This window comes from Mercenaria mercenaria, chromosome 2 (assembly GCF_021730395.1).
Source record: "Mercenaria mercenaria strain notata chromosome 2, MADL_Memer_1, whole genome shotgun sequence".
In the NCBI taxonomy this organism is placed as follows: Eukaryota; Metazoa; Mollusca; class Bivalvia; order Venerida; family Veneridae; genus Mercenaria; species Mercenaria mercenaria.
The window spans coordinates 90,111,326-90,135,341 of NC_069362.1; the positions used below are offsets into that span (position 1 = coordinate 90,111,326).

Genomic DNA, 24,016 nt, shown 5'->3' on the forward strand with positions numbered 1-24,016 from the left:
TTGAATATTCAACAATATGTTATATACACGCCTGTGAAAAATCTACTTTTAAATGATATCTCCACTGTGCTCTGTTTCGTATCTTATCATGTTCACGAAATTTTCCAAGTGAAATAAATAAACTAATAAGTCCCTATGTGCTCCGAGCTGCAACTGCTCTGCCACAGTGATTGTTGTAGAGCTCAGGGTTGTTGTGAATGCTTTGTCACAAAAGACATAGATGACACAGTATACCGTATCACGTGCCTAATGGGTAAATTACTTTGAGGTTTACCATTCAATTTATTCATGTATTGGGAGCTTCAAAGCTTAATTTGTCTTAAAGAGCACACTAGCAATATTAAAAGATTTCTCATATGGGAATGGAAAATGGGGAAAAATGACAGATCAAAGGCTCTGTCATTGATAGTTTGTCATTCATCTGTTTCTATAATTACAAAAAAAATCTACAGGTGTGAAATTAATTCCTAAGAGAATGTAAAACCAAGGGTTTAGATATAATAGCTGAACAAACATGGATTTGATTTCAGAATGGAATTGATTCATACATGCATGATAAATCTTTCTGTTCAAAACAGCGACATGAGGTATTATCATTATCTGGGACTTGAGAAATACGCACCAAATACAGCTGTACTTCGGGATATGGGCTGAAAGTCAGTATTTGTTAAACAAAGGGTGCAGTTACAAGACGGTATTGTAGGTTGGGTTCGAGATTAGGTAAAAATGTTTTTAACTGGGTAAAATCGCCATCCAATGTTAAATGTAAAAATTTGTTAAACTTTTCCCTTGTTCTTTTACGTGCCAGATGTAAAGCATCTATACACGGGATTCTTATCCAAGTGTTTAGTAACCTTAGGTAGAGGAGCGGGGGCTCGCAATCACGATCCCTGCTTTCGTAGTCAGACAGTTACCACCACTGCGTCCACTCTGAAGCAGACGTAAGGGATTGTTCTTATCACCTTAAGTATTTAGGCATCTGTTTACTGATTAATAATTATCAAGTTTTATATCATTTTTTATATATTTTATTCCTAAGTTGACACTTTGATTAAATGTTTTTAAGCCTATAAAAGGCTAATGCAGAAATCATTTAATATACTAATATATCTCAACGTGTCTAGGAACTAAATGTTTGACTGGATCTACCGTCTAACACTAAATTTAATATTTACTTTTTCGATTCATCCATCAATATTTTCAATTTTGGACTAATTTCACTTGATATTTTACTTGAACTGTATCGTTACAATACAGGAATCAACAGTTTTATTTTATAACATTTGAAAAAACTATTTTGTTGATATACTGAAATTGCCAGTCATTAATTTGTGGACTTATTCATTATCTATAATGAAGAAAATAAACTTCAGAAACAACATTACTTTCTTCAATTTGTGTTTTTCAACTTGGCTTTTATAACAAACACAGCAAAAACCAACACATGTACGTTTTCACACAGTATATAAGAACAGTGCGAAGGAACAATGAATCAATCTACAAATGTATATCGATTCTGATTTGATACAACCTACATATTGTAAAAGATTTATTAACAATACTTTAGGCAAATTTTCTCTGTTTCATGTCTTAAATGCAATTCTTCAAATTATCTGCTCACAGATGGATTCCCTTTAATGTAAGGAAACCTTTGAAGGTATACTTATTTATAATGATTTTAATAGTTTCATGTCGGTGACTCAGACATCTTACAACATATTATGTCTTAGAATGTGTAAATGTATAAAACTAATGCATACACCAAGTTGTCTATAGACAGACATACGTCTTTTTATAAATATTTTGATAATGTACTGTTTTATCATGCTGTACGTATAAAGAGAAATAAATAAATTATCATATACAAGACATAGTAAACAAGTATGCCCACGGGCAGAATGTCAAGCCCGCCAGCTGCCAAGTGTGACCTTGAACTTAGACCTAGGGACCCGGTTCTTGTGCACGACACGCCGTCTCATAATGGTGAACATTCGTGCCAAGTTACATCAAAATCCCACCATGCATGAAGAAGAAATGCTCCGGACAAACTTCAATTTGACCTTTGACATCCAACTGTGACCTTGACCTTTGAAATAGGAACGTGGGGTTTGCGCATGACACTCCTTCTCATTGTGGTTAACATTCATGCCAAATATAAACGAGATTTGTCCATGAAGGTCAAAGTTATGGTCCGGATATTATCACAGTTAAATTTTATTTATTTATTCAACAGATCCTTTCTCCAGATGAATATAGCTAGCAATATCGGAAACAAGTCTAGTACTGTTATATCGGCCACTTGGCAGAACACCAGTGACCTTTGAAGTATACCAAAGCCTAATACTTTGCCTCCCGCACTTTCAGTGTATAACTGTGCATCGGCGTTTGTGATCCAGTAACTGGCATGCAAAAAATGGAGATACCATTTAAAATTTTATGGAAAACTAATGTTCGGATTAAGTGACGTAGAGCGCATTTTTTTTTTTTATTTCGTGGTAACCGGAAATGGGAACTTCCGAGTCCCCCCGTAAAAACCGTACAGTTTTAAATTTGATTCGCTAGTGCGTACCGGTTAAGAGCTTCCATTTTAATTGGCAATTTTGCAAAATTAGAAACATCAAAATTGCTGGGCTGTTGAATTGGTGGACTGTTTGTTACGCTCAAATTCACGACTTTACTGTTGTCTTGGTTGACCTCGTTTATGTCCACTGAAAAGTCGGCGAAAGCCTCTGTCGCAAACATTGAACTTAGGTCTTGATATCTGATATTGACCTGAAGACATTGACTTAGAACAAGTGACCTCCGGTGTGGTGCAAAACATTTCGCGTATACAGTTTGACCAAAAATTGTCACAGGTGCAAATATTTTTTCAAAATGGCTTTCTGTCATTTTTTTCCTAAGAAAACATTATAATTGAAATAAATTTAAGTGCATATAGCTCATGGACCCACACTGTATCCTAGGTACGTTACTGCCACCTGTGGTCTATCTGCGAGAAATAAAGACTGACTGATTTGCAGGCTGACCGCCCCTGAATTGTATACACCGGCACCAAAGTCCGTTATTCGTTTGCGATCACGGATACGGACACGATGCCTGCCGAAGCGTAAATCCTCCACCTGTACCCGCCTAGGCGCAATGCACAATTCCATTTATTAAACATTCATGAAAATTATCTGTGTGGTTCCGTAGATAAATGGAAGCATAATTGATAAATGCGTTTGTCCATTTTTCTATAAGCGGTATCTTTTTGCGCTGACTTGATGTGATCGTCTGACAGAAGTTTGAAAATGCTCCCCATACAAAAATCTGAGAGTTCGATAGCTCCTTTCAGGAGCAAGGCCAAGTTAAAGTATTCACCGATACACATTTGTTGCTTAAAGACGACGGCACATGTGCCGCCAAATTATTATCCGCCAGACGAACCGTTGGAAAATTTTGATAAAAGCAAGTATTTGGACCCGTTTTGTTGGTCTAACGAAATGGTAGCTGTACAGCTTTGTCATGTCCTTTGTCAAACCCCATATCAGAATATTATTTAAACCTGATGAACTGGTTTCATAACTCTCGTAAGAAATACGACCTGAACTAAGAAAAACCTCAAAATCTATAAATTTGAATTCACACGCCGGTATTGTCCTGTAAAAGCATGTTGCCTCCATCCTCTATATCTGAAGAGGTATGTCCCGCCGGACCACGTGGTGGCATCCTATCGGCCTATTCAAGGTCGTCGGCTCTTCGTGTCCCCATTAGAACAAATCTGACATAAGACCTTGTAATGATGTTACAGACCAAGTATGATGAAGTTCAATCAAGCGGTACATGAGACGAATTACTTTACGGGTATTTCTTTTTTTAAATTTTAGTGGCCCCTAACAGGGGCCAAGTGCCCCCAACTGAACAAACATGGTAAAGGAGCTTATAATGATGCTCCAGACAATGTTTGAAGACCCATCCAGTAGTTAATGAGAAGAAGTTAGTCAATTTAAAAGCTATTTCTATTGTTAAAGGGGCCAAGTGTCTCCAACTGAACTTTATTAAAGGACCTTATAATGATGCTACAAATTAAGTTTGATGAAGATCCACCAAGCGGTTCAGAGAAGAAGTCATTTTAAGGCATTTTTATTTTTAACACTAGTGTAGCGAATGCCCCAGTTTTTAAATGCTACATAATATTTTATTCTATTTTTGAATGATAACAAATATCCGTATCATTTAAATCATATTTTATTTTCTTAAACACCTTTTTACTTCTATAAATCCCAAACTGAAAAATAACCTTTTTCTTTTAATATAATACACCTATTTATAGTAATTTCAAACAATGCAATTCACATGAAAAGCGTGAAAAACATGAACAAAAGTCCGCCGACGCTGATCCGCCGGTAAACATAATCATTAAATTAACACACATCCGCCATGCCGGCGGATACATATAAATGAATAATATTGCATACTTTGCAACAGTTCAAATTTATAATAAGTTCGCGTACTTCGCGACACTCCCATACCGGAGATTACTCAAAGTCATCTATGTACTCTTGTTCAGCTGTTATTACAGAATCCACTTCTTCATCACCAATGTAATATGTTTTCTTCGTAAAAGTTAATATCAACGTTTGTGTTCGGGTTGTGACATTCGAGGGCACTAATGCCGTGGATATCTCTTCTTCTTTGAGATATTCATCAGCACTGTTTTCACTTATATCTCCATAAGACCTTTCTTCTATGACTATACAGTCATCACTTTCATTTATATCACTATCACTAGTAATGGCATCATCACTTCTACTAATGACATCACGAACACTGTTGACATCATCAGACTCAACTACATTGTCGATCTTATTATCAGTTTCACTTATGACGTCATTATTATTTGTACTCGTGACGTCACGAACGTCCTCTGTAACACTGCTGATGTCACTATAATCCAGTTCATCAGCATCCATTTTTTTGAAATGTGTTATCATTATTTATCTGTTGACCTAATTCTTCAGTATCAACAGAATCAGATACACTCTGAACAATCACTTCACTTTCTCCATGGTGACACTCTTTTTCAATTTTATCTACTAGTAATTCATTCACTTCTGATTCATCATGTTTGGAACACATGTCAGTTTCGTCGTTGTTCTCTTTGTTGTCAACATGTGTATCTGCTTGAAGTAATGATAAGTTATAATCGCTATCAGTTCCAACAAAGTCACGTTCTTCAAGCTCTCCATTTTGTTCTGCCAGTAAGCTAAAGATGCTTTCATCATCACTAATTTCTTCATAATACCCATGTTCTTTAATATCCCCTCTAAGTGCACAACACGCCTTTTCCCTCGCCGTTGCTGCATCATGTTTATGTGTCAATATCAAATGTTTGCTGAGATAGCTTCTCCTGATAAATTTCGATGAACAATTATTTTCTGTACAGTTCCAGAACTCTATTTCTGTGTGCTTTTCTTTAATGTGTCGTTTTAGATTTCTCATATTTTTGTAATATTTATTACACGTATCGCACTGAAACATCTTTGACAATTTTAAATTATGTCTTTTATAAATGACAGCCTTACAATGATTTACTCAATGTAAAATATCTTCTGAAAACCTCGTGCAAACTTTATTGTCTTTTATTTATAGATACTTTTGTTCCGCCAAGCGATTTGCACGTGAATTTCATGATATTGTTTTACTATAATACTATGCTCCGCCACAACAAAAATGTCCACGTGAACTGCATGGGAATTAATTTTACTTTGCTCCGCTAGAAAGCAGTATTCACGAGAATTTCGTGTAAGTACATTTTTATTGAATATGCTCCGCCGAAACAAAATGCCCACGTGAACTGCATGGGAATTAATTTTACTTTGCTCCGCTAGGAAGCAGTATTCACGAGAATTTTGTGGAAGTACATTTTTATTGAATATGCTCCGCCGAAACAAAATAAAACTAAAACTACGATTTTTATATGCTGTATAAACAGTTTCGTTAACTGTATTTATGACAGTTGGTCCTTTATTTTTTGTCTAGCACTTTCCGCTGCTGTTCGGGGTGTCCTTAATGTCTTTCCAGCTTCATCTGTAGTACCACATTTATCACTATGAAAATATGTTTCACCAGCACTAGATGACGTCTCAATAGGAAAAAGTAGCTTAAGGGGACGCCCAAGCACTTTTCCTGAAGAAACTTTAACTTTTGCTGATCTAATTTTACCGTCACGGCTTTGAATTAAATTCACTATTTTTCCTAACTTCCAACTTCCTCTAGGCAAATCCTCTTTTAGCAACACTATGTCGCCTATACTTGGTTGATCAGAAGATTGAATTCTCCCAGTTTTTAATTGTGTTTGAGTCCTTTCCCGAAGACTCAACAGGTAATCGTTGCGCCAAATTTGCCAGAACATGTTAATCAATTTCTGACCCTTTTTCCAAATTTCTAGAAGACGATCACTTGAACTATAACAAGCTAAAAAATCAGAATCCATGTCATCTGCTTCCAATTCCGGAATACCTGTACTTGGGTTTAATGTTAAAAAATGACTAGGCGTTAATGTGATGCTGGAATTTACGTCATCACCTACGTAGACAAAAGGTCTTGAGTTCACGACCGCTTCCGCTTCTTTCACTAATGTTTGCAACTGAATAAGTGTTAAAAGTCTTCGGCCTAACGTTTTTCGAAACACTTTTTTTACTATGCCTACGAGTCTCTCGTAATAGCCTCCCATCCACGGAGCAAGTTCCGTAATGAAATTCCAAGTGATTCTGGAGTTAGACGCATACGTTTGAACTTCATCACTATGGAGCGTTCTGTTTCATATTCGATCTAATATTGAACTGGCAGCTTTGAAATGCGAACCATTATCACTGATCAACTGAACAGGGGTGCCTCTTTGAGAAATAAATCGTCTCAGGCACATTAAAAATTCTTCAGTAGACATATCAAGCACGACTTCAAGATGCACGGCTCTAGTCACGAGACAGGTGAATAAACAAACCCACACTTTCTTTGGTGTATCATTTGATTTCACATAGATAGGACCCAAGTAATCTAAACCTGTTCGTGAAAATGGCCTACATTCTGTCACTCTAGATGGAGTAAAGACGGCATCGGCGGCATCTTATAAGGACCTCCGTCAAAGCGGCGACACACTGTACACATATGTAGAACAGACTTTATTGTTGCTCGACCATGTGGAATCCAGAATCTTTGTCTTGTTTTTGCTAACGTTTGGGAAACACCACTATGCAGAATTTCTTTGTGTATTTTGTCAATGAAAAGATATGTCAAACGATCTTTTCTTGGCAGAAGTACTGGATGTTTGGCATTTTCACTGATATCCGCATTCTCTAATCTGCCTTTGCATCGCAGTAGTCCAACTTCATCAATATAAAGACCTAATTGTTGTTGCAGATTGTTTTTCTTTGCACTTCTAATTGACTCAAATTCATCAGCAAAGTGTTTTCTTTGAACATGTAGTAACCACATTTCTTCTGCAGTTTTCATTTCAGAACTTTTCAAGCTTCCATTTGTGTAAGGTAACTTGCGTATTTTTTTGTATAAATCTTAGAGCCAAAGCTGTCACTCTTAGCATTTTTGTAACAGAAGAATATTTTTCACTGTCGATTTCAAAAGGAGATGAAAACACACAAGAATTTTTATTTTCACGGGTAGAAATTTGTATCATAACATTTTCTGAATCATTTATTTCCTCTTTTGCGCAGGAATTTCTTTCACATACGTTGCCGCTGTGTTTCAACCAAGTGCTTTCTTGCTCATGAAGCCACCATGGACCATTCCACCATAATTCAAAAACACTAAGTTTTGTTAAGGAACAACCTCTAGAAGCTACGTCCGCCGGATTCTGATCTCCTGAAATATATTCAAACTTTATTTTTTCATCTGCCTTTATTCCACTAACTCTGTTTCTCACGAATATGGGCAGATCTTTATATGATTTAATCCACTGAATAACACACTGAGAATCCGTCCACACGTACATGTTTTTAATATCTAACTTCAGTTGATCACGCACAAATTTCAAACATCGGACACCTATAAGAACAGCCATCAATTCTAATCTGGGTATAGTTATTTCTTTAAAGGAGCCAGTCTGCTTTTAGCAAACACTAGATTCACTTGTGTGTCTGATTCACCTTTTTGATGAAGATATATTGACGTAGCGTAGGCGTCTGCGGATGCATCACAAAAACACAATAAGGTGTATTCAGTATTTTGCCTACACGTATACACTGCCATGGACCGAGAAAATGTGAATGCTGTTATCTCTTCTAGGTTCTTTTTCACGCTCGACCAGGTATCAAGAATATCGATTTCTTCTAGTGGATCGTCCCAGTCAAATTTCCTCTTCCATATAGTTTGCAAGAGAATTTTTCCTTTTAACAAAACTGGACTTAACAACCCCAGTGGATCAAAAACAGAAGCAATCTGTTTCAAAATGATTCTTTTTATTAAGCTGTTTATTTCACTCAAGGACTGTGGTACACTTACACTAAGTGTATCATTTTTAGTGTCCCAGGTATGTCCTAATATTTTGATAACCGAATGTTTTGCTTTGTCCTCTGATGCAATTGATTCTAATAGGTCAGAACTATTTGAAGCTCATTCTCTTAAATTCATGGAGGCTTCACTAAATATCCTTTTACTTACACTATACAAGTCAAGTGCTTCTTGCCATGTGTCAGTGCCCGTAATCACATTATCCACGTAGATGTCATCTTTGATTTTGTTGGCAATACTGTTGTTATAAGATTCCAAGTGACTTTCAATAGTTGCTCCCAACAAAAAAGGACTGGAAATAACACCAAATGGAACACGACAAAATCTGTACTCCTGTACATTTTCTTTATTTACAAAAGGCCGTTTTATGTCTCTTATCCAGAGAAATCTTGTCACGTCCCGCTGGTTTTCTTGTAGCCCGATTTGTAAAAAGGCCTTCTCTATATCTGAAACCACTGCCATTTTATGTAACCTGAAGCGCATTAATAATCCACAAAGATCACTTAGTATTACTGGGCCTCGATACAAGCATTCGTTCAAACTTTTGTTCTCTTTTCTAACTTTCGCAGATGCATCATACACTACACGTAATTTCGTTGTAGTTTTTTGTGGAGTAATCACAGCATGGTGTGGAATATAATGTATCGCTCCATTTTTCGTGTTGTTATCTACCTTTTCAATTACACCTTTGCTAAGTTGTTCCTGTATCACGGTGTTGTATTTCTCAAGAATCTCAGGCTTGTTTTTCATTCTTGCTATATTTGATTTCAACCTTGAGAATGCAAGATGTCTATTTTCCGGTAGTTCTGGATTTTCTTCTTTCCATGGCCAGGTCACAAAGTACATTCCATTTTTATATCTCAACGTCTCTTTGAATGTCGCCAGAGCAACCTTATCACTTATTTGACTTTGATTTTCACATTTAGTAATTCCCAAGGATTCGATCTTCCAAAAGTCATCCAAATCTGGCTTTGTTGGAACAATCGAGTCGACACTTGAAAACACCTTTGTTGCACTGATATTTGTTCCGTGTGTAAGAATTAGCATGTTTGTTTCATTTTCATTTTCGCGTGTTTCCTTTGTTCTGCCTGTAAGTATCCAGCCTAACTTTGATGCTAGTAGGTAAAGTCCTGATGTAACCTGAATCTTTTGTAACATAACAATATCCAGGTAATAATCGTTTCCTAATAGCAAGTCTACATTTGCTGATGTTTCTGCTGGTTCAAGTGTATCAGCCATATCTAAACTTTTCAATAGGTGCTTTAAGTTTTCATCTGTAGACATGTTTATTTGTCTTTGCTGTATGTTCTCACTTATGACTGGAACAATATTTGCACTGATTTCAATATACTCTCCATTTTTTAACTTTAAGCACAATTGTGTGGCATATGTTTTAAAAATCTTCGGTTTATCACAACCAAATGTGACTAGCTTTATTTCTTCTTCCTTGCCTTTCTCTACACCGAGCTTCTTGGCTAATGACTGTGTAATGTAAGTTCTCTGGGATCCAGAATCAAGTAATATTCGTGCGTGTTCTCTGGCTGTTCCTTTGGGGTTTTGCACTTCCGCTCTTGCTGTTTGCATTAAAACCATTTCACCAGATGAAATTAGCACGTTTTCCTCACGTATTTCACTATTCTTAGAAGAGCCTGTAGTCTCTGAACTAACCGCACAAACGTCTGTCGATTTGAATTTGTTTGGACACAAACTACGATGGTGAACGTTTAGTCCATACAGTATACACCTTTTATTCTTAATCATCTAAATCACTTCAAAATTATACCTTCCCTTTAACTTCTTTTTTCTTTCATCAATAGTGCGAAAAGTAGGACATTCGTCACTCCAGTGTCCCTTTTCACAATATCGACATTTGTTAAACTTCGTGTTTACTGACTTCCTTTGTTCGGTAGTAACTAGAGCCTCGGCAGAACCTAGTTTTCCAGAATTGTGTAAAAAACTTGGTTCTCGAAACTTGTTTCCGCGACCATCTCTCCCTTTCGGCGTATGTCGACTCAGAGAATCCTCATTTGATCGATTTCTACTTGAATCTGATATTGATGATTTTTTCTCTGCTTTCTCACGAGCTGTTACATAACATCTGAGTTTGTCTCTAAGGGTTGTGACAGTCCACTTATCCACTGTTCCTTTTTGAATTTCTAGTTGAAGCAACACATCTTGAGGAAGCTTTGAACGTATCATTGAAACAAATACGTCCTGACTGATATTTTGATGAAGCACTTCTAGACTTCTAAGATTTTTTTCGACTTTGTCCAAAAGTATTCTCAAACTTTCTGTTTTGTTGCTTGCTGGATACAAATTTATCATCTGGTTATAGTGCAAGTCAATCACTTCTTGTATATTTCCAAAACGATCTTTCAGAATTTCGATTGCCACATCATAATTTTCTTCAGTAAGGGCAATACCCATTATGGCCCGTTTTGCTTCCCCGTACAACTTATTCCTTAGATATGTAAACTTCTCGACGTTTGAGAGCATTTTATTTTTATGGATTGTACACTCAAATGAATCCCAAAACTCCAACCACTTAAGTTTATCTCCACCGTAAGGTAGTAAGTCTAGTTTGGGTAATTTTACTGATGATTTCATGTGTTCTTTTCTCTCGTTCATTTCTATTAGCTTTTGTTGTTGTTTCATTTGATTAACAACAATATTTTTAATTCATATTGTAATTCTACAATTTGGCTTGCACTTACCATTTCTTCTTTTCTTTTAGACTCTTCTTCTTTCTTCTTTAGATTTAACATTTTTTCTTTCATTTATTAAGTGCAATGCAATTGTCCGTAACCTTTTCACAAAGAGAACAATCCTCTTCAAGTATACTTTGGGTGTAATCAGCTTCTTCTTCACTAACTGCACTTGCTATTTTATCCGTTTGAATTTCAAGTTTCTCAGTATATATCGTCATTTTCTCTACACATTTTTCAGCACTCTCTATGCATTCATCCTTGTCACTGAATTCTAAATCACGTTGCAATATTTCTTGTGCAGTTTCAACTTCCGTTTTCAAGATGTTGAAAAATCTTGTCCTAACGCCTTTTAAATACGATATTTTCGACATTTTTCCTTTTTTTTTACACTTTTATTCACAATCACAAGCACTTATTATCGGTGTTTCTTTGTTCCCGGGTTCCGGCGCCAATTATGTAGCGAATGCCCCAGTTTTTAAATGCTACATAATATTTTATTCTATTTTTGAATGATAACAAATATCCGTATCATTTAAATCATATTTTATTTTCTTAAACACCTTTTTACTTCTATAAATCCCAAACTGAAAAATAACCTTTTTCTTTTAATATAATACACCTATTTATAGTAATTTCAAACAATGCAATTCACATGAAAAGCGTGAAAAACATGAACAAAAGTCCGCCGACGCTGATCCGCCGGTAAACATAATCATTAAATTAACACACATCCGCCATGCCGGCGGATACATATAAATGAATAATATTGAATACTTTGCAACAGTTCAAATTTATAATAAGTTCGCGTACTTCGCGACAAATTAAGTTTGATGAAGATCCACCAAGCGGTTCAGAGAAGAAGTCATTTTAAGGCATTTTTATTTTTAACACTAGTGCACCTAAAAGGGGCCAAGCGCCCTCCCCAGCCCCCGCCCCCTTCCCCTTTATTAAAGGACCTTATACTGATGCTACAAATCAAGTTTGATGAAGATCCACCAAGCGGTTCATGAGAAGAAGTCATTTTAAGGCATTTTTATTTTCAACACTAGTGCACCTAAAAGGTGCCAAGCGCCCCCCCCCCCCCCCACCCCTCCCCACTTCCAATTCAACAAATTTGGAGAGGACTTTATAACGATGTTACAAACCAAGTTTGATGAAAATCCATTGAGCGGTTCATGAGGAGTAGTCCTTAAAAGCATTTATATTTTTAGTCCTAGTGGCCCCTAAAATGTGCCAACTAGCCTCATTTGAATACAATCTGGAGAGGACGTTCTAATGATGCTACAGGCCAAGTTTGATGAAGATCCATCAAGCGGTTCATAAGAAGTCTTTAAAAAGAATTTCTATATTTAGCTCTAGTGGCACCTACAAGGGGCCAATGCCCCCAGTCGAACAAATGTGAGAAAGGACCTTATAATGATTCACTAGACCAGGTTTGCTGAAGATCTATCAAGCGGTTCATGAAAAGAACTCGTTCAAAAGGTATTTCTATTTTTAACTCTATCAAGTGCCCCCCCCCCCCCCCCCCCCCACGCACCCCCAATCAGAAATATTTGAAAAAGGACCTTATAAAGATCCCTTAGAGCAAGTTTGATGAAGATCCATCAGGTGGTTCATGAGATAAAGTCATTTAAAGGCATTTCTAATTTTAGCTCTGGTAGCCCCTAAAAGAGCCAATCGTCCCCATTTGAAGAAAATTGGGAGAGGACATTATAATGATGCTACAAACCATGTTTGATGAAGATCAATCGAGCAATTCATGAGAAGAAGTTGTTTAAATGTATTTACAACTTTAGCTCTAGCGGCCCCTAAAAGGGGCCATGTGCCCCCATATGTATAACATTGAGAGAGGACCTTATAAAGATGTTACAGACCTAGTTTTAATGATGAATATCCATTGAGCAGTTCCTGAGAAGAAGTCTTTTAAAGTTTTTTTTTATTCTTTTTTTTTAGATCTAGTGCCAAGTGGTCCCATTTGAACAAACTTGGGAAAGGACCTTATAATAATGTGCAGATGAAGATCCATCTAGCAGTTCGTGAGAAGAAGTCGTTTAAAGGTATTTCTAATTTTAGCTCTTAAGACTAGTGACCCTTAAAAGGGGCCACATGACCCCATTTGAATAAAATTGGAAGAGAGCCTTATAATGATGCTAGATTGATGAAGATCCATCAAGCAGTTCATGAGAAGTAGTTTTTTTTATAGGGTTTTCTATTTTTAGCTCTATCGGCCCCTAATAGGAGCCAAAGTAAACCATTTGAACAAATTTGATAGAGGTCCATGCCTGGATGCTACTGACAATGTTTGGTGTATTTCTGACTAGTAGTTGTTTAGGCAAAAATGTTGACGCAGGGACGATGGAAATCCCCGTCTGGTATGCAGGAAGTGTCAAGTCTGCTTCAACGACATATTCTTGAACCCCCTAGAGGTAACAGGACACATGGCATGCACATTTTCATGATAACAATCAGTATGCAGCCAATGGATAGGGAATTTTGTGCAAACTTAATATATCTAGAATAATCATTGTCTATTTGAAACAATGGTAAAATTTTGCAATATTTTCAACTAGCTAAATTAGCTAGCTCCACTTTGCTAAAAAATTAAATGGAAATGTGACTCGCTTAAAATAAATGCTACAACAATATTTCAGTTATATATTACTGGTCAGCATTTTGAAATGATGAAAATTCTACAAGGCTTTAAATTTTATGTTAAAAACAGAAGAAACAGTAATCAAAATAGATTATATTGATAAATTACATAATTATACCTTTTTAGATAATTTAATCACTTTTTTATACAGCTGTCAAACGCATGAAAGAGTTTTAACACTATGATAAATGCCGAGAGTATACCGCATGATTCGCCCGTAGCGACACCTGTTAAATCATTTGGGAAGATAACTCGCCGAATGCTGCAATTAGAAAATGGGACCAACTAGAGTTATGGTTCCTTGTCACTGCACTCCTTACTGACCTCTTTCAATATGTAAAGTATGAAGACAAAACCTTACAAAGCATTCGTGTTATGACTCTGACAAGGTTTTCAAAACAAGAGCCGTCACACGAGACAGCGTGCTTGACTATTTCGATGCTGGATAGAGAAATTGGGCATATATGAGGAAGCTGGAGCTATCACTGGAGTGTTTAATGACCCCAGTGCGGTTGGAGATATTGGACAGTAGCTCGAGTCTGTGTCAAAAGTATGAAGTAATAACAGATATAAAGACAAAGTGTATCAAAACATTAAAAAAGTATAAAAGGGTCATAACTCATGGACACTTTCCGCAAGAGTAATGTACAATGTGTCTATCGTGTGACTAATAAATAAATGTGGAATAACTATTTAAAGTTTGATCTATTTAGTAATAACTGAGATAGAGTGAAAGTACATAAAAACTTTAACCTGAAATTCTAAGTCAAAAAGGGGATAATTCATGAAATATTGGTGCAAGAGGTATGGCCCATGTGCTGCTTCTTCGTACGCATCTACACTGTCAGACTAGTAGCCTCGATGTAACTTGTGGTTTGCCGCAGATCCTCAATGCCTCCATACAGTTTCTAGTGGATTGCGGTATCTGTCGGACAAGTCGCAGCAGGCTCCTGGTCATGCCTTTTACATCTCTGGAGGTTATGCTCGGATCCATAGTCTGATCTTCCTCACCCCATGGACATGTTGGTGCTGGTGCCAGTCTGTATATCTTGTACACGTGAGCATTGAGCTTGTTGTGCCCTGAGCGAAGCCTGACCAGCATCACTTGTTCAGACCGATCAAGAAGATGAAAAACATCTTCCTCTATCCTTGGTCTCGTTAGTGCCTTGATGATGGTGACTTTCTCCTTGTAGCTCTCAGGTGTTGTTGGTTGTTCTGAGCTCCTAGCCTAGCCAGTTGGTCTGCCTCTTCATTGCCTGCAAGTCCACAATGGGATGGAATCCACTGAAGTGCTACTTTGCAGGTTATACTCAGGCTCTGCATTCTCCTGGCTAGCTGTGGAGCTTTACTGTTGATCAGAGCTTCCATGACAGACAGTGCATTTGTGAGAAAGACGGCTGTGGAGCTTTCTTCTGCCGAGTCTTCAATCATGGGGACGCCTTCATGAGTGCTTCAGTCTCCGCCGTGTAATTGCTGCAGTGTTTTCCTGTGGCTGCATGTGGTGTTTCTGTCTTGCCAGATAGGTACTGAATGAAAACTCCTGCTCCTCCATCTTTGATGGCGCATGTGGCTGATCCATCTGTATAGACATGCGTCCATGTTTCCGGAGGATAGTCTTCATTGATCATATCCAGTGTGAGGTTCTTTCGAATACCTTGTATGACGATGCGGAACAACTAATTTAAATTTGAATGAAATCCATTTGGTAGCAATACAGCTAGAGTGAAAGTGCACCAAAACTTAAACCTGAAATTTAAAGTAACAAGAGGGCCACGCAGGTCCTGTATCGCTCACCTGACCTACTGACCAAAAGATCATCAAGATTAACATTCTGACCAAGTTTCATTAAGATATAGCCATAAATGTGGCCTCTAAAGTGTTAACTAGCTTTTCCTTTGATTTGACCCGGTGACCTAGTTTCTGACCCCACATGACCCGTATTCGAACTTGACCTAAAGCTCAGCAAGATTAACATTCTAAGTTTCGTGAAGATACAGTCATAAATATGGCCTCTAGAGTGTTAACAAGCTTTTCCTTTGATTTGACCCGGTGACCTAGTTTTTGACCCCACATGATCCAGATTCAAACTTAACCTAAAGATCATCAAGATTAAAATTCTGACCAAGTTTCATGAAGATACAGTCATAAATGTGGCCTCTAGAGTGTTAACAAGCTTTTCCTTTGATTTGACCCGGTGACCTAGTTTTTTGACCCCACATGATCCAGATTCAAACTTTACCTAAAGATCATCAAGATTAAAATTCTGACCAAGTTTCATGAAGATACAGTCATAAATGTGGCCTCTAGAGTGTTAACAAGCTTTTCCTTTGATTTGACCTAGTGATCTGATTTTTTACCCCATCTGACCCAGATTTCTGACTAAGTATCATTAAGATATGGTCATAAATGTGGCCTCTACAGTGTTAACTAGCTTTTCCTTTGATTTGATCTGGTGACCTAGTTTTTTACTCCAGAAGATCCAGTATCAAACCCATCCATGATTTTATTGAAGGTAACATTCTGGCCAAGTTTCATGAAGATTGGGCCAAAATTGTGACCTCTAGAGTGTTAACAAGCTTTTCCTTTTATTTGACCTGATGACCTAGTTTTTAACTTCAGATGACCCAAAATCAAACTCATCCAATATTTTATTGAGGAGAACATTCTGACCAAGTTTCATTAAGATTGGGCCAAAATTGTGACCTCTAAAGTGTTAACAAGCTTTTCCTTTGATTTGACCTGGTGACCTTGTTTTTGAACCCAGATGACCCAATATCGAACTTGCCTAAGATTTTATTGAGGGTAACATTCTGACCAAGTTTCATTAAGATTGGGCCAAAATTGTGACCTCTAGGGTCACTCCGGGAGAACTACGTTCCAACGTAAGTCATGTCTCAACGATATCATGTGACATATCGCAACGATTTAGTTGCGCTCCGTATGACCTTGTTGATACATTTAATATTATGTGCAATAAAGTACTGATTCTACATTTTCATAACTGAAAAGATGAATTTGATGTGTGGAAGCTATATTAGCTTTTCGGAAGATACAACGAGCTAGTTACGAATAAACTTATGTAAGCTACATAAATGTTGCAAGGCCGCAACGATAACAGACAATATGTGACAACGTCTCACATACAGTGTTGCGAAGTCTAAACAATATACTTACCGTTTTAACTTTTAGATTACTTATGTACATCTTATCTTTACGTCGAGAACATTTCTTGACATTTTCATAAATGACTGGATGACGTCTGAGCAAGGTACAACAATTCAATCAGTATGACAAATGTATTTGTCGTTATCATTTTACACATTAATTATAGTCACACGCAGGCTGGAGTAAATTTCTTTAAAATGGATGCATAAATTCATATAAAGTTTCAGCATGAAATTTAAAACGTAAAGTTATTGCTGTACAATAGAAACAATTATGTTCAGGTGTTCGCTATAGAAGTACTTTCATTTATATCAAAGTCCATGGAATGTTGTAAGCATTGTCGGTGACTCCTTCACAATAGTGGTGTTCTGCTGAACCATTACTCATACATTCAGTTTTGAAAAATGTGCATACATGTTATGCATTTCAATGTTTACATTCTACGTTAAAAGCGGATAGAGAACCTGTCAGGTTTAAATACTTGGAAAACATTACAATTTAATTATTTATACTTTACTGCGTGTCTTTCTTCCTCGTCCTTTTTAAAGAAGCACATTTCCTGAAAATTTAATTATTTCGATTTGTTTTCATCTCCCATCTTCCTTTTTAGATTCATGAAACTTGTGCATTTACTAAGATATGCCAAACTTATGCAGCTTATTGCATTACCTTTTAAGTTTTAACTTTTCTTTTTCAAACTCAATTCATAAAAGTCGTTCGGTAACTCGAATATCTTCAAAGTTACTTTGTCGTTTTAGTGAATCGCCCTTTTCCCGGAAAGGCTTTCTTAAATTGAAAGTCATGCAATAATAAGCATTCATTTTAATATCAGATAGATTTTGAGAAAAAAAAAACAACAACATTTAAAATGGCATTGTATATTCTGTGCACCCACAGTAAGTTTAAACTTGAAAGGCCTCCGCGGCCAATGGTCGCTGACTTCGAATCACTTGTCATCGCAACTATGTGCTTGAACTTAAGCTTTAAGTGTGGGATTTTCATTTGAAATATCCATCCAGTACGCTTGCAGTAGGTCGTTTGCTCTACAAAGATGCCCGTCCGTATATGAAATAATGTTCAGAAGGGCACCTAGGGCTTTCCATTACCATGAACCTTAATATATTTAACTGTCTCGGAGACACGTAGAACGCTTCATAAATGTTACTAAATGGGCTCATAATAGCTTATACATTCAAACTTATTAAATAGTCCGTACATGCTTACACCGGTAATCAAAACTGTATAGATAATCAGGATCGTGAAGCATTACTTAAATTAGCTATTTCGCAACAAATGTTTTGGTCATTATGCGCAGGCGTATTGCTTATTTTGTCCGCAAATACTATTTACTATTACGTGCGAATGTATTAGGAAGCTGAGACATCATAACTCGTAGCCGCCCACGGCGCAAGTGCCCTCAGGACAGATATTTCTATCCAATTCGTAAACACATCACTGAAGTTTTTCTTGCATATCGTATACAAATAAGCGTTTCATTCTGACAGATAATTTTTGTTGCATACCGTATTTTACAAATAATAATAGAATTTTAAAGTAAATAGAAATACTTTTTTGTAGCATTCCTTCTTATGATAGAGTATTAACGCTCAGCACATGAAATTAACGTCCGAAAGCTGAAGTGACGTCATGACGTTTCAGTGAAACTTTAGTTTGATTGTTTGTAGCGTAACGTTATGTTCTTTCCGTAAAATAACGTATTTTGGACCGAAAACTATACTATATGTAAAAAGGACGGAGAGAAAGTCTCAAGGTACCTGATATTGTCTTAGTTTGCATATACAATACCATATATAATCAATGCATGAAGCGCTAGTTGTCATTACCAGCACGAGAGCCATCTGGCATGGGGGTGCCAGATGGGTTTTACATGCATGGTAAAATCAATGGAAACGCCAGTCCGGTGTGCAAGATTTTTTTTCCTTATTACATACCAAGAATTATTTTCCATTGAGTTTCAATGGACCGGGATCGTGCAATATTTTTCCTTATTATATACGTTACTATAAATAGTAACAAAAAAGCCGTTTAAAACGGTCATTACGGCTTCTGTTTATGCATCAATAATGGCGCAGTGCGTCTCACGCGCTATAATCAGAATGGCCCCGGGTAACTGGATGTCAGTGCGTTCTAATGCTGACGTCATGTGGCAATATTATTATGGCGATTGAAAGGGCGCTGAATCATTTTCAGATCGATTGTCAAATATTTATGGCACTATTGATAAAAAGCAATACAAATAATGCTTTTAAGTTTTTGAAAATATGTGAAATGAAAATACCAAGATATATATGAAGCGAAGGTATATAATAAAAAGGTCAATGAACGGCAAATTGTGCCTTATAACCATACTGGCACACATAGTTTCATAATAGCCCTCGGGCTAAAGCCATATAGGCGTGCCATTATGGCAAGAAAGCACAACCCAGTCATTATTTAACCTCTTAGTAATTCTTCGTGAAATGTTTTGTCCAACCCTAAACTATGCTTTATGTTAGAAAGGAAAACTATCAAGGCATTTGATTTTATACAATGTATAGCCTCTTATACAAATAATATAGTAACTGAAAAGCTGCAGTAAATGCTAGTACCAATAAAAATTGTACTTTAAACTTTTCTTACAATATTCAAGGTACACATGTAATAAACAGGTAATTACATTGATTAACCGATACATATTGACTACGTTCATATTTCAATACACAAATTTAATAACCTACAATTACATACTCACGTCATGTTGCTTAGTTACCTCCTTTGCTTGAAAAGAATCGTTTTACAGACTTTTTAATAATTAAGTTGTGCGCATTCGTATAAGTCAACTCCGCGCCACCTCGTACATGTTGCTTTCATTTGGACAAAGATATCTTGGTTTCTGGTATATTTTACTCGAAAAGCAATGTTTTAAGCCGCAGGACTTCGACGAGTGTCAGTAACGCTTACTTGTGTCGCGTTTCGAGTAAGTAACATCATCTGTTAGAGTGAGGAACATGATATTAAATAAATATTGCGTGTTTTATGATAAAGCAGTTGCAGAAATACATTTCTAAGATTAAAACTGGCATTGCCTTCAATCGATTCATTGACTGTCTGTAAGTATTGCTTTTGTAAAAAGTGTAGTATATATTTTTTTATTCTGTAAAATAGCAAACTGCTTCTTTTTTCTCAATAACAGACGAATGCTTTTAATATCTAAATGTTTTATTCAATTTATGCGATTACTTTTAGAATATGAAAACATGTTCATGTTAAGACACAGGTTAATATAATCAAAGTAATTATTATATATGAAAATTGTGTAAGCCGTGTCATATACCGTAACCAAACGTCGTTGAGATATGTCACGTGATATCGTTGAGACATGACTTACGTTGGAACGTAGTTCTCCCGGAGTGAGGGTGTTAACAGTCAAATTGTTGACGACGGACAACAACGGACGACGGACACAGGGCGATCACAAAAGGTGGGCTAAAAATCAGATGAGCTTAAAAAAAAACACAACTATTCCTGCATTCTCTTTTAGTTTCTTTATTTCAGGGATAGCGCGAACGCAGTCCCCACACCAATAAATTGCGTACCCGAGTAACCCACATTTGGGGCTATCGCAGGCGTCAGCCCAACCGAAGTGCAATGGAAGGGCCTCTTCCTGGAGAAACCGCCTTGCTGATCACGGTGTTCCCTGTACCAGGTAAGTATGATTAAACGAAATTTTCCCCATTATTTAAATGATAACTAATGAGGCAAAACCACGAGTTTTATAATATCATAAACGAAGAGACCTTTTTAAATTATGTTCAATAATTCAGATATTCAATCTGTATCAACATTTCTTATATATTTTCAAGCAATCAGTTTTCTTCTGTCTGTATTTAAACATAAACTAAATACTTACATTATTATTTATTCACCAAATAATAAAAAGGATGAAAATCAGTAAAATACGCACTACCAACAATTTTCTTTGTTATCTGATAATATCTAAAAATAGACTTCAGACCAACAAGGCCAGCAACTCTGCACAGACCTCTACGCCAATGCAGAAATAAATATTTACATTTCTTTAAGGTAACTTGACAGAGAAAACCAAGATGGCGTCACGAAATTAGGGTTGGTCACATTATTTACTCTTATAGACGATATGCTGCTACAGGGGTCTAAAGATGCATTTTAATCATTTAACACACACATAAACACTTGTGAAAATGCTTTTAACTTATAAAAATATATAATCAAATGTTCTGAAACTCACCATGAAATCTAGTCAATTTTTGTGCGCATTTTGCAGAAAAGTTATGTATCCAAACTGAAAAAAATTTATATCCTCATATCTTAGAATGTGTCCTTCAGGTGCTCCACCTATGAACAAAAGAACTTATCCACTGAGTTTTATGCTATTTGCTCTGGAATTTCACCAGTAAATTATAAATTTCTATATTTTACACCCTAAAAAGTTGAAACCCGCTTGCAGTATGAGGGTCGTTAAAAAAATTCAAAGTACATGTATGTTTACTTTGTCTTTATTTCTGAGACTTTACATCCTCACATATTAAGAGTTTTGAGTGATGTGTTCATTTCTTAGTAATTCTACATTGTTTGTATTTAAATTTTATAAAACGTTTACAATTTTTTCAACCTTTGTCCTAGTTGAAATGTGTTTGCTACTGTTTGAATAACCCTCAATGTCAAAACTTTACTGACTTGCATGGAAATCTCATGGAAAGTGTGGATCTTAGGCCATACTAAATTAATGTATGTTTAATGTAATTGATAAAGTACATTTTCTTGATTTTCTGTTGCCTCCAAAAAGTACAGAGACAGTTTAGATAAGGATTTTTTTTCATTTGAACATGAAAGGGTAATAAAATATAATGTAATATACCCAAAATCAGCTATGTTTAGGTTAATTTTCCATTCACAGGACTGGGTGAGTTTTACAATAAACATATTTTTGGAATTGCATAGCCCCTTGTTACTGAATTTATTTGCAACAAAATATTGAAATTTATAATTTACTGATAAAATTCCAGAGCAAATAGCATAAAACTCAGTGGATAAGTTCTTTTGTTCATAGGTGGAGCACCTGAAGGACACATTCAAAGATACGAGGATACAATTTTTTTTCAGTTTGGATACATAACTTTTCTGCAAAATACGCACAAAAATTGACTAGTTTTCATGGTGAGTTTCAGAATATTTGATTTTATAATTTTATAAATTAAATGCATTTTTACAATTGTTTATGTGTGTGTTAAGGCCTATGCTATTCTGAAATTATGAATTAGGTGGGTGGGGTACATGATATTATTTCTGATTAATTTCGAAGTTACTGTAAAACAAACGTTATTCCAATGTGACAATACATCAAAACCATGAAGTGCTGAACTCTTACTTTAATTTAAAAAGTAAAGTGGGAAAAGTAATCAGTATGTTCGTGTCACAATTTTCGGGGTAAGTATTCTATGTCATCGTGCATAACTGCGAAAAACTATAACATACACAATAAAGCTAAACTATCCGTGTAAATGAGCTGAGAGCTATTTTTCTATTTCCGTTTATTACTTTTCTAAAAACACATTACAATTTACCAGGTGTTGGCAAAATTTGTCATTTTTGTGCACATGCCTTTACACATTAAAGAAGTCCGAACTATAGGTATGGTGTGCGAGAGGGGCCTGAGCGCTTACGTAGTGCTCATTTACAGGAATTGTACTGCTCATATATATATATATGAATTTTATAGGTAGATAAAATTATTTATGTCATTGTTGTAGATTTGGAGCAAATCGGTCCTATTCTGAAATATGTTAATTTATATACTACGGTAAAAGCCAATCAATGAATTCCTTTTATACCGTTGAACCAATCGTGAAACGGCATCTTCCTTCTTCGTCAGCATTCAAGAGTGAATAGCACGCTTCTTTCTTTAATTTTATGTTGGCTAATTTCTGGTTTTATCTTACCACGACATGCCATTCCGCCTCCTCTTTCAAGTGACAATTTTCTAATTTTGAAAGATTTCTCTTAATATGCAAATTCATCTACATTTCTTGATATGCTTTCGGCGGTTATATCCGCCCTAATATGTGAATATATATATTTGTTATGGTATTGGACTGTAACTCCATTCAGATATGAGAACATATCTATTTGTTAAGGACGGTATGTTTCGCCCAGATATGTGAAAATATAAATTTGTTAAGGTATTTTTCGGCGGTATTTTCTGCCCAGACATGTGAAATATATATATTTTTTTAATGTATTGTTTTGCAATGGCGGTATTTTTCGCCCAGATATGTGAAAATATATATTTGTTAAGCGGTATTTTTCGCCCAGATATGTGAAAATATATATTTGTTAAGGTATTGTTCGGCAAAATAAATATTGCCCTTTTTCAGTCAACACTTAGTTCACTCTTATATTTTCCCATACATAGTCCTCAGGGTCAGTGCTTCGTTGTGAACAGATGCACATAAATAACTTTATCATAAGTCCGCAAAGTGCAACAAAAGAAATAGCAGTATTAATTTTGTAATAATATTATTTATTTACAAGGTATGTCTGACAAATGACATCGAGAATTCTTTAGAAAGCTGCATTTTCAAGTACCTGAATTTTTCCACTTTGGTTAAAAAGAGTTTTTTTCACAATAGATAATGACTGACTACAGAAGGTAATAAAAATACATTGACCTAGAGAATGCTACAACCTACTAAACTTCAGAGTTTGTTTAAAACTTTATTGAACAACGTTTGCTTTTAATTTAAGGCGCATTCGTATAAGTCAAACTCACGCGCACTCGTACATGTTGCTTTCAATTTGACAAAGATATCTTGGTTTCTGGTATTTACTCGAAAAGCAATGTTTAAGACAGCGAGAACTTCGCATGTCATATCGCTACGTAGTCGCGTTTGAGTAAGTAACATCATCTGTTAGAGTGAGGAATAATTAAATAATATGCGTGTTT

At 36.1% G+C, this 24,016-nt stretch overlaps 4 protein-coding genes and 1 non-coding gene across 5 annotated transcripts; all 5 read right to left on the reverse strand.

Annotated features, from left to right (window-relative positions):
* Positions 1 to 5,989: 5,989 nt before the first annotated feature.
* LOC128549742 (uncharacterized) lies at positions 5,990 to 6,715 on the reverse strand. Its single transcript, XM_053527190.1, has one exon. The coding sequence runs from the start codon at positions 6,713 to 6,715 to the stop codon at positions 5,990 to 5,992; it is 726 nt and encodes a 241-aa protein (XP_053383165.1).
* Positions 6,716 to 7,071: 356 nt separating this feature from the next.
* LOC128549743 (uncharacterized) lies at positions 7,072 to 7,494 on the reverse strand. The gene has a single exon (XM_053527195.1). It carries the CDS (start codon positions 7,492 to 7,494, stop codon positions 7,072 to 7,074), a length of 423 nt encoding a protein of 140 aa, XP_053383170.1.
* Positions 7,495 to 8,610: 1,116 nt separating this feature from the next.
* Positions 8,611 to 10,269, reverse strand: LOC128549744 (uncharacterized). The gene has a single exon (XM_053527198.1). The coding sequence runs from the start codon at positions 10,267 to 10,269 to the stop codon at positions 8,611 to 8,613; it is 1,659 nt and encodes a 552-aa protein (XP_053383173.1).
* LOC128549746 (uncharacterized) lies at positions 10,270 to 11,163 on the reverse strand. The gene has a single exon (XM_053527204.1). The coding sequence runs from the start codon at positions 11,161 to 11,163 to the stop codon at positions 10,270 to 10,272; it is 894 nt and encodes a 297-aa protein (XP_053383179.1).
* A 9,423-nt stretch (positions 11,164 to 20,586) lies between these two features.
* LOC128555408 (U1 spliceosomal RNA) lies at positions 20,587 to 20,748 on the reverse strand. Its single transcript, XR_008370047.1, has one exon. It is a non-coding gene; the product is annotated as a U1 spliceosomal RNA (small nuclear RNA).
* Positions 20,749 to 24,016: the final 3,268 nt, after the last annotated feature.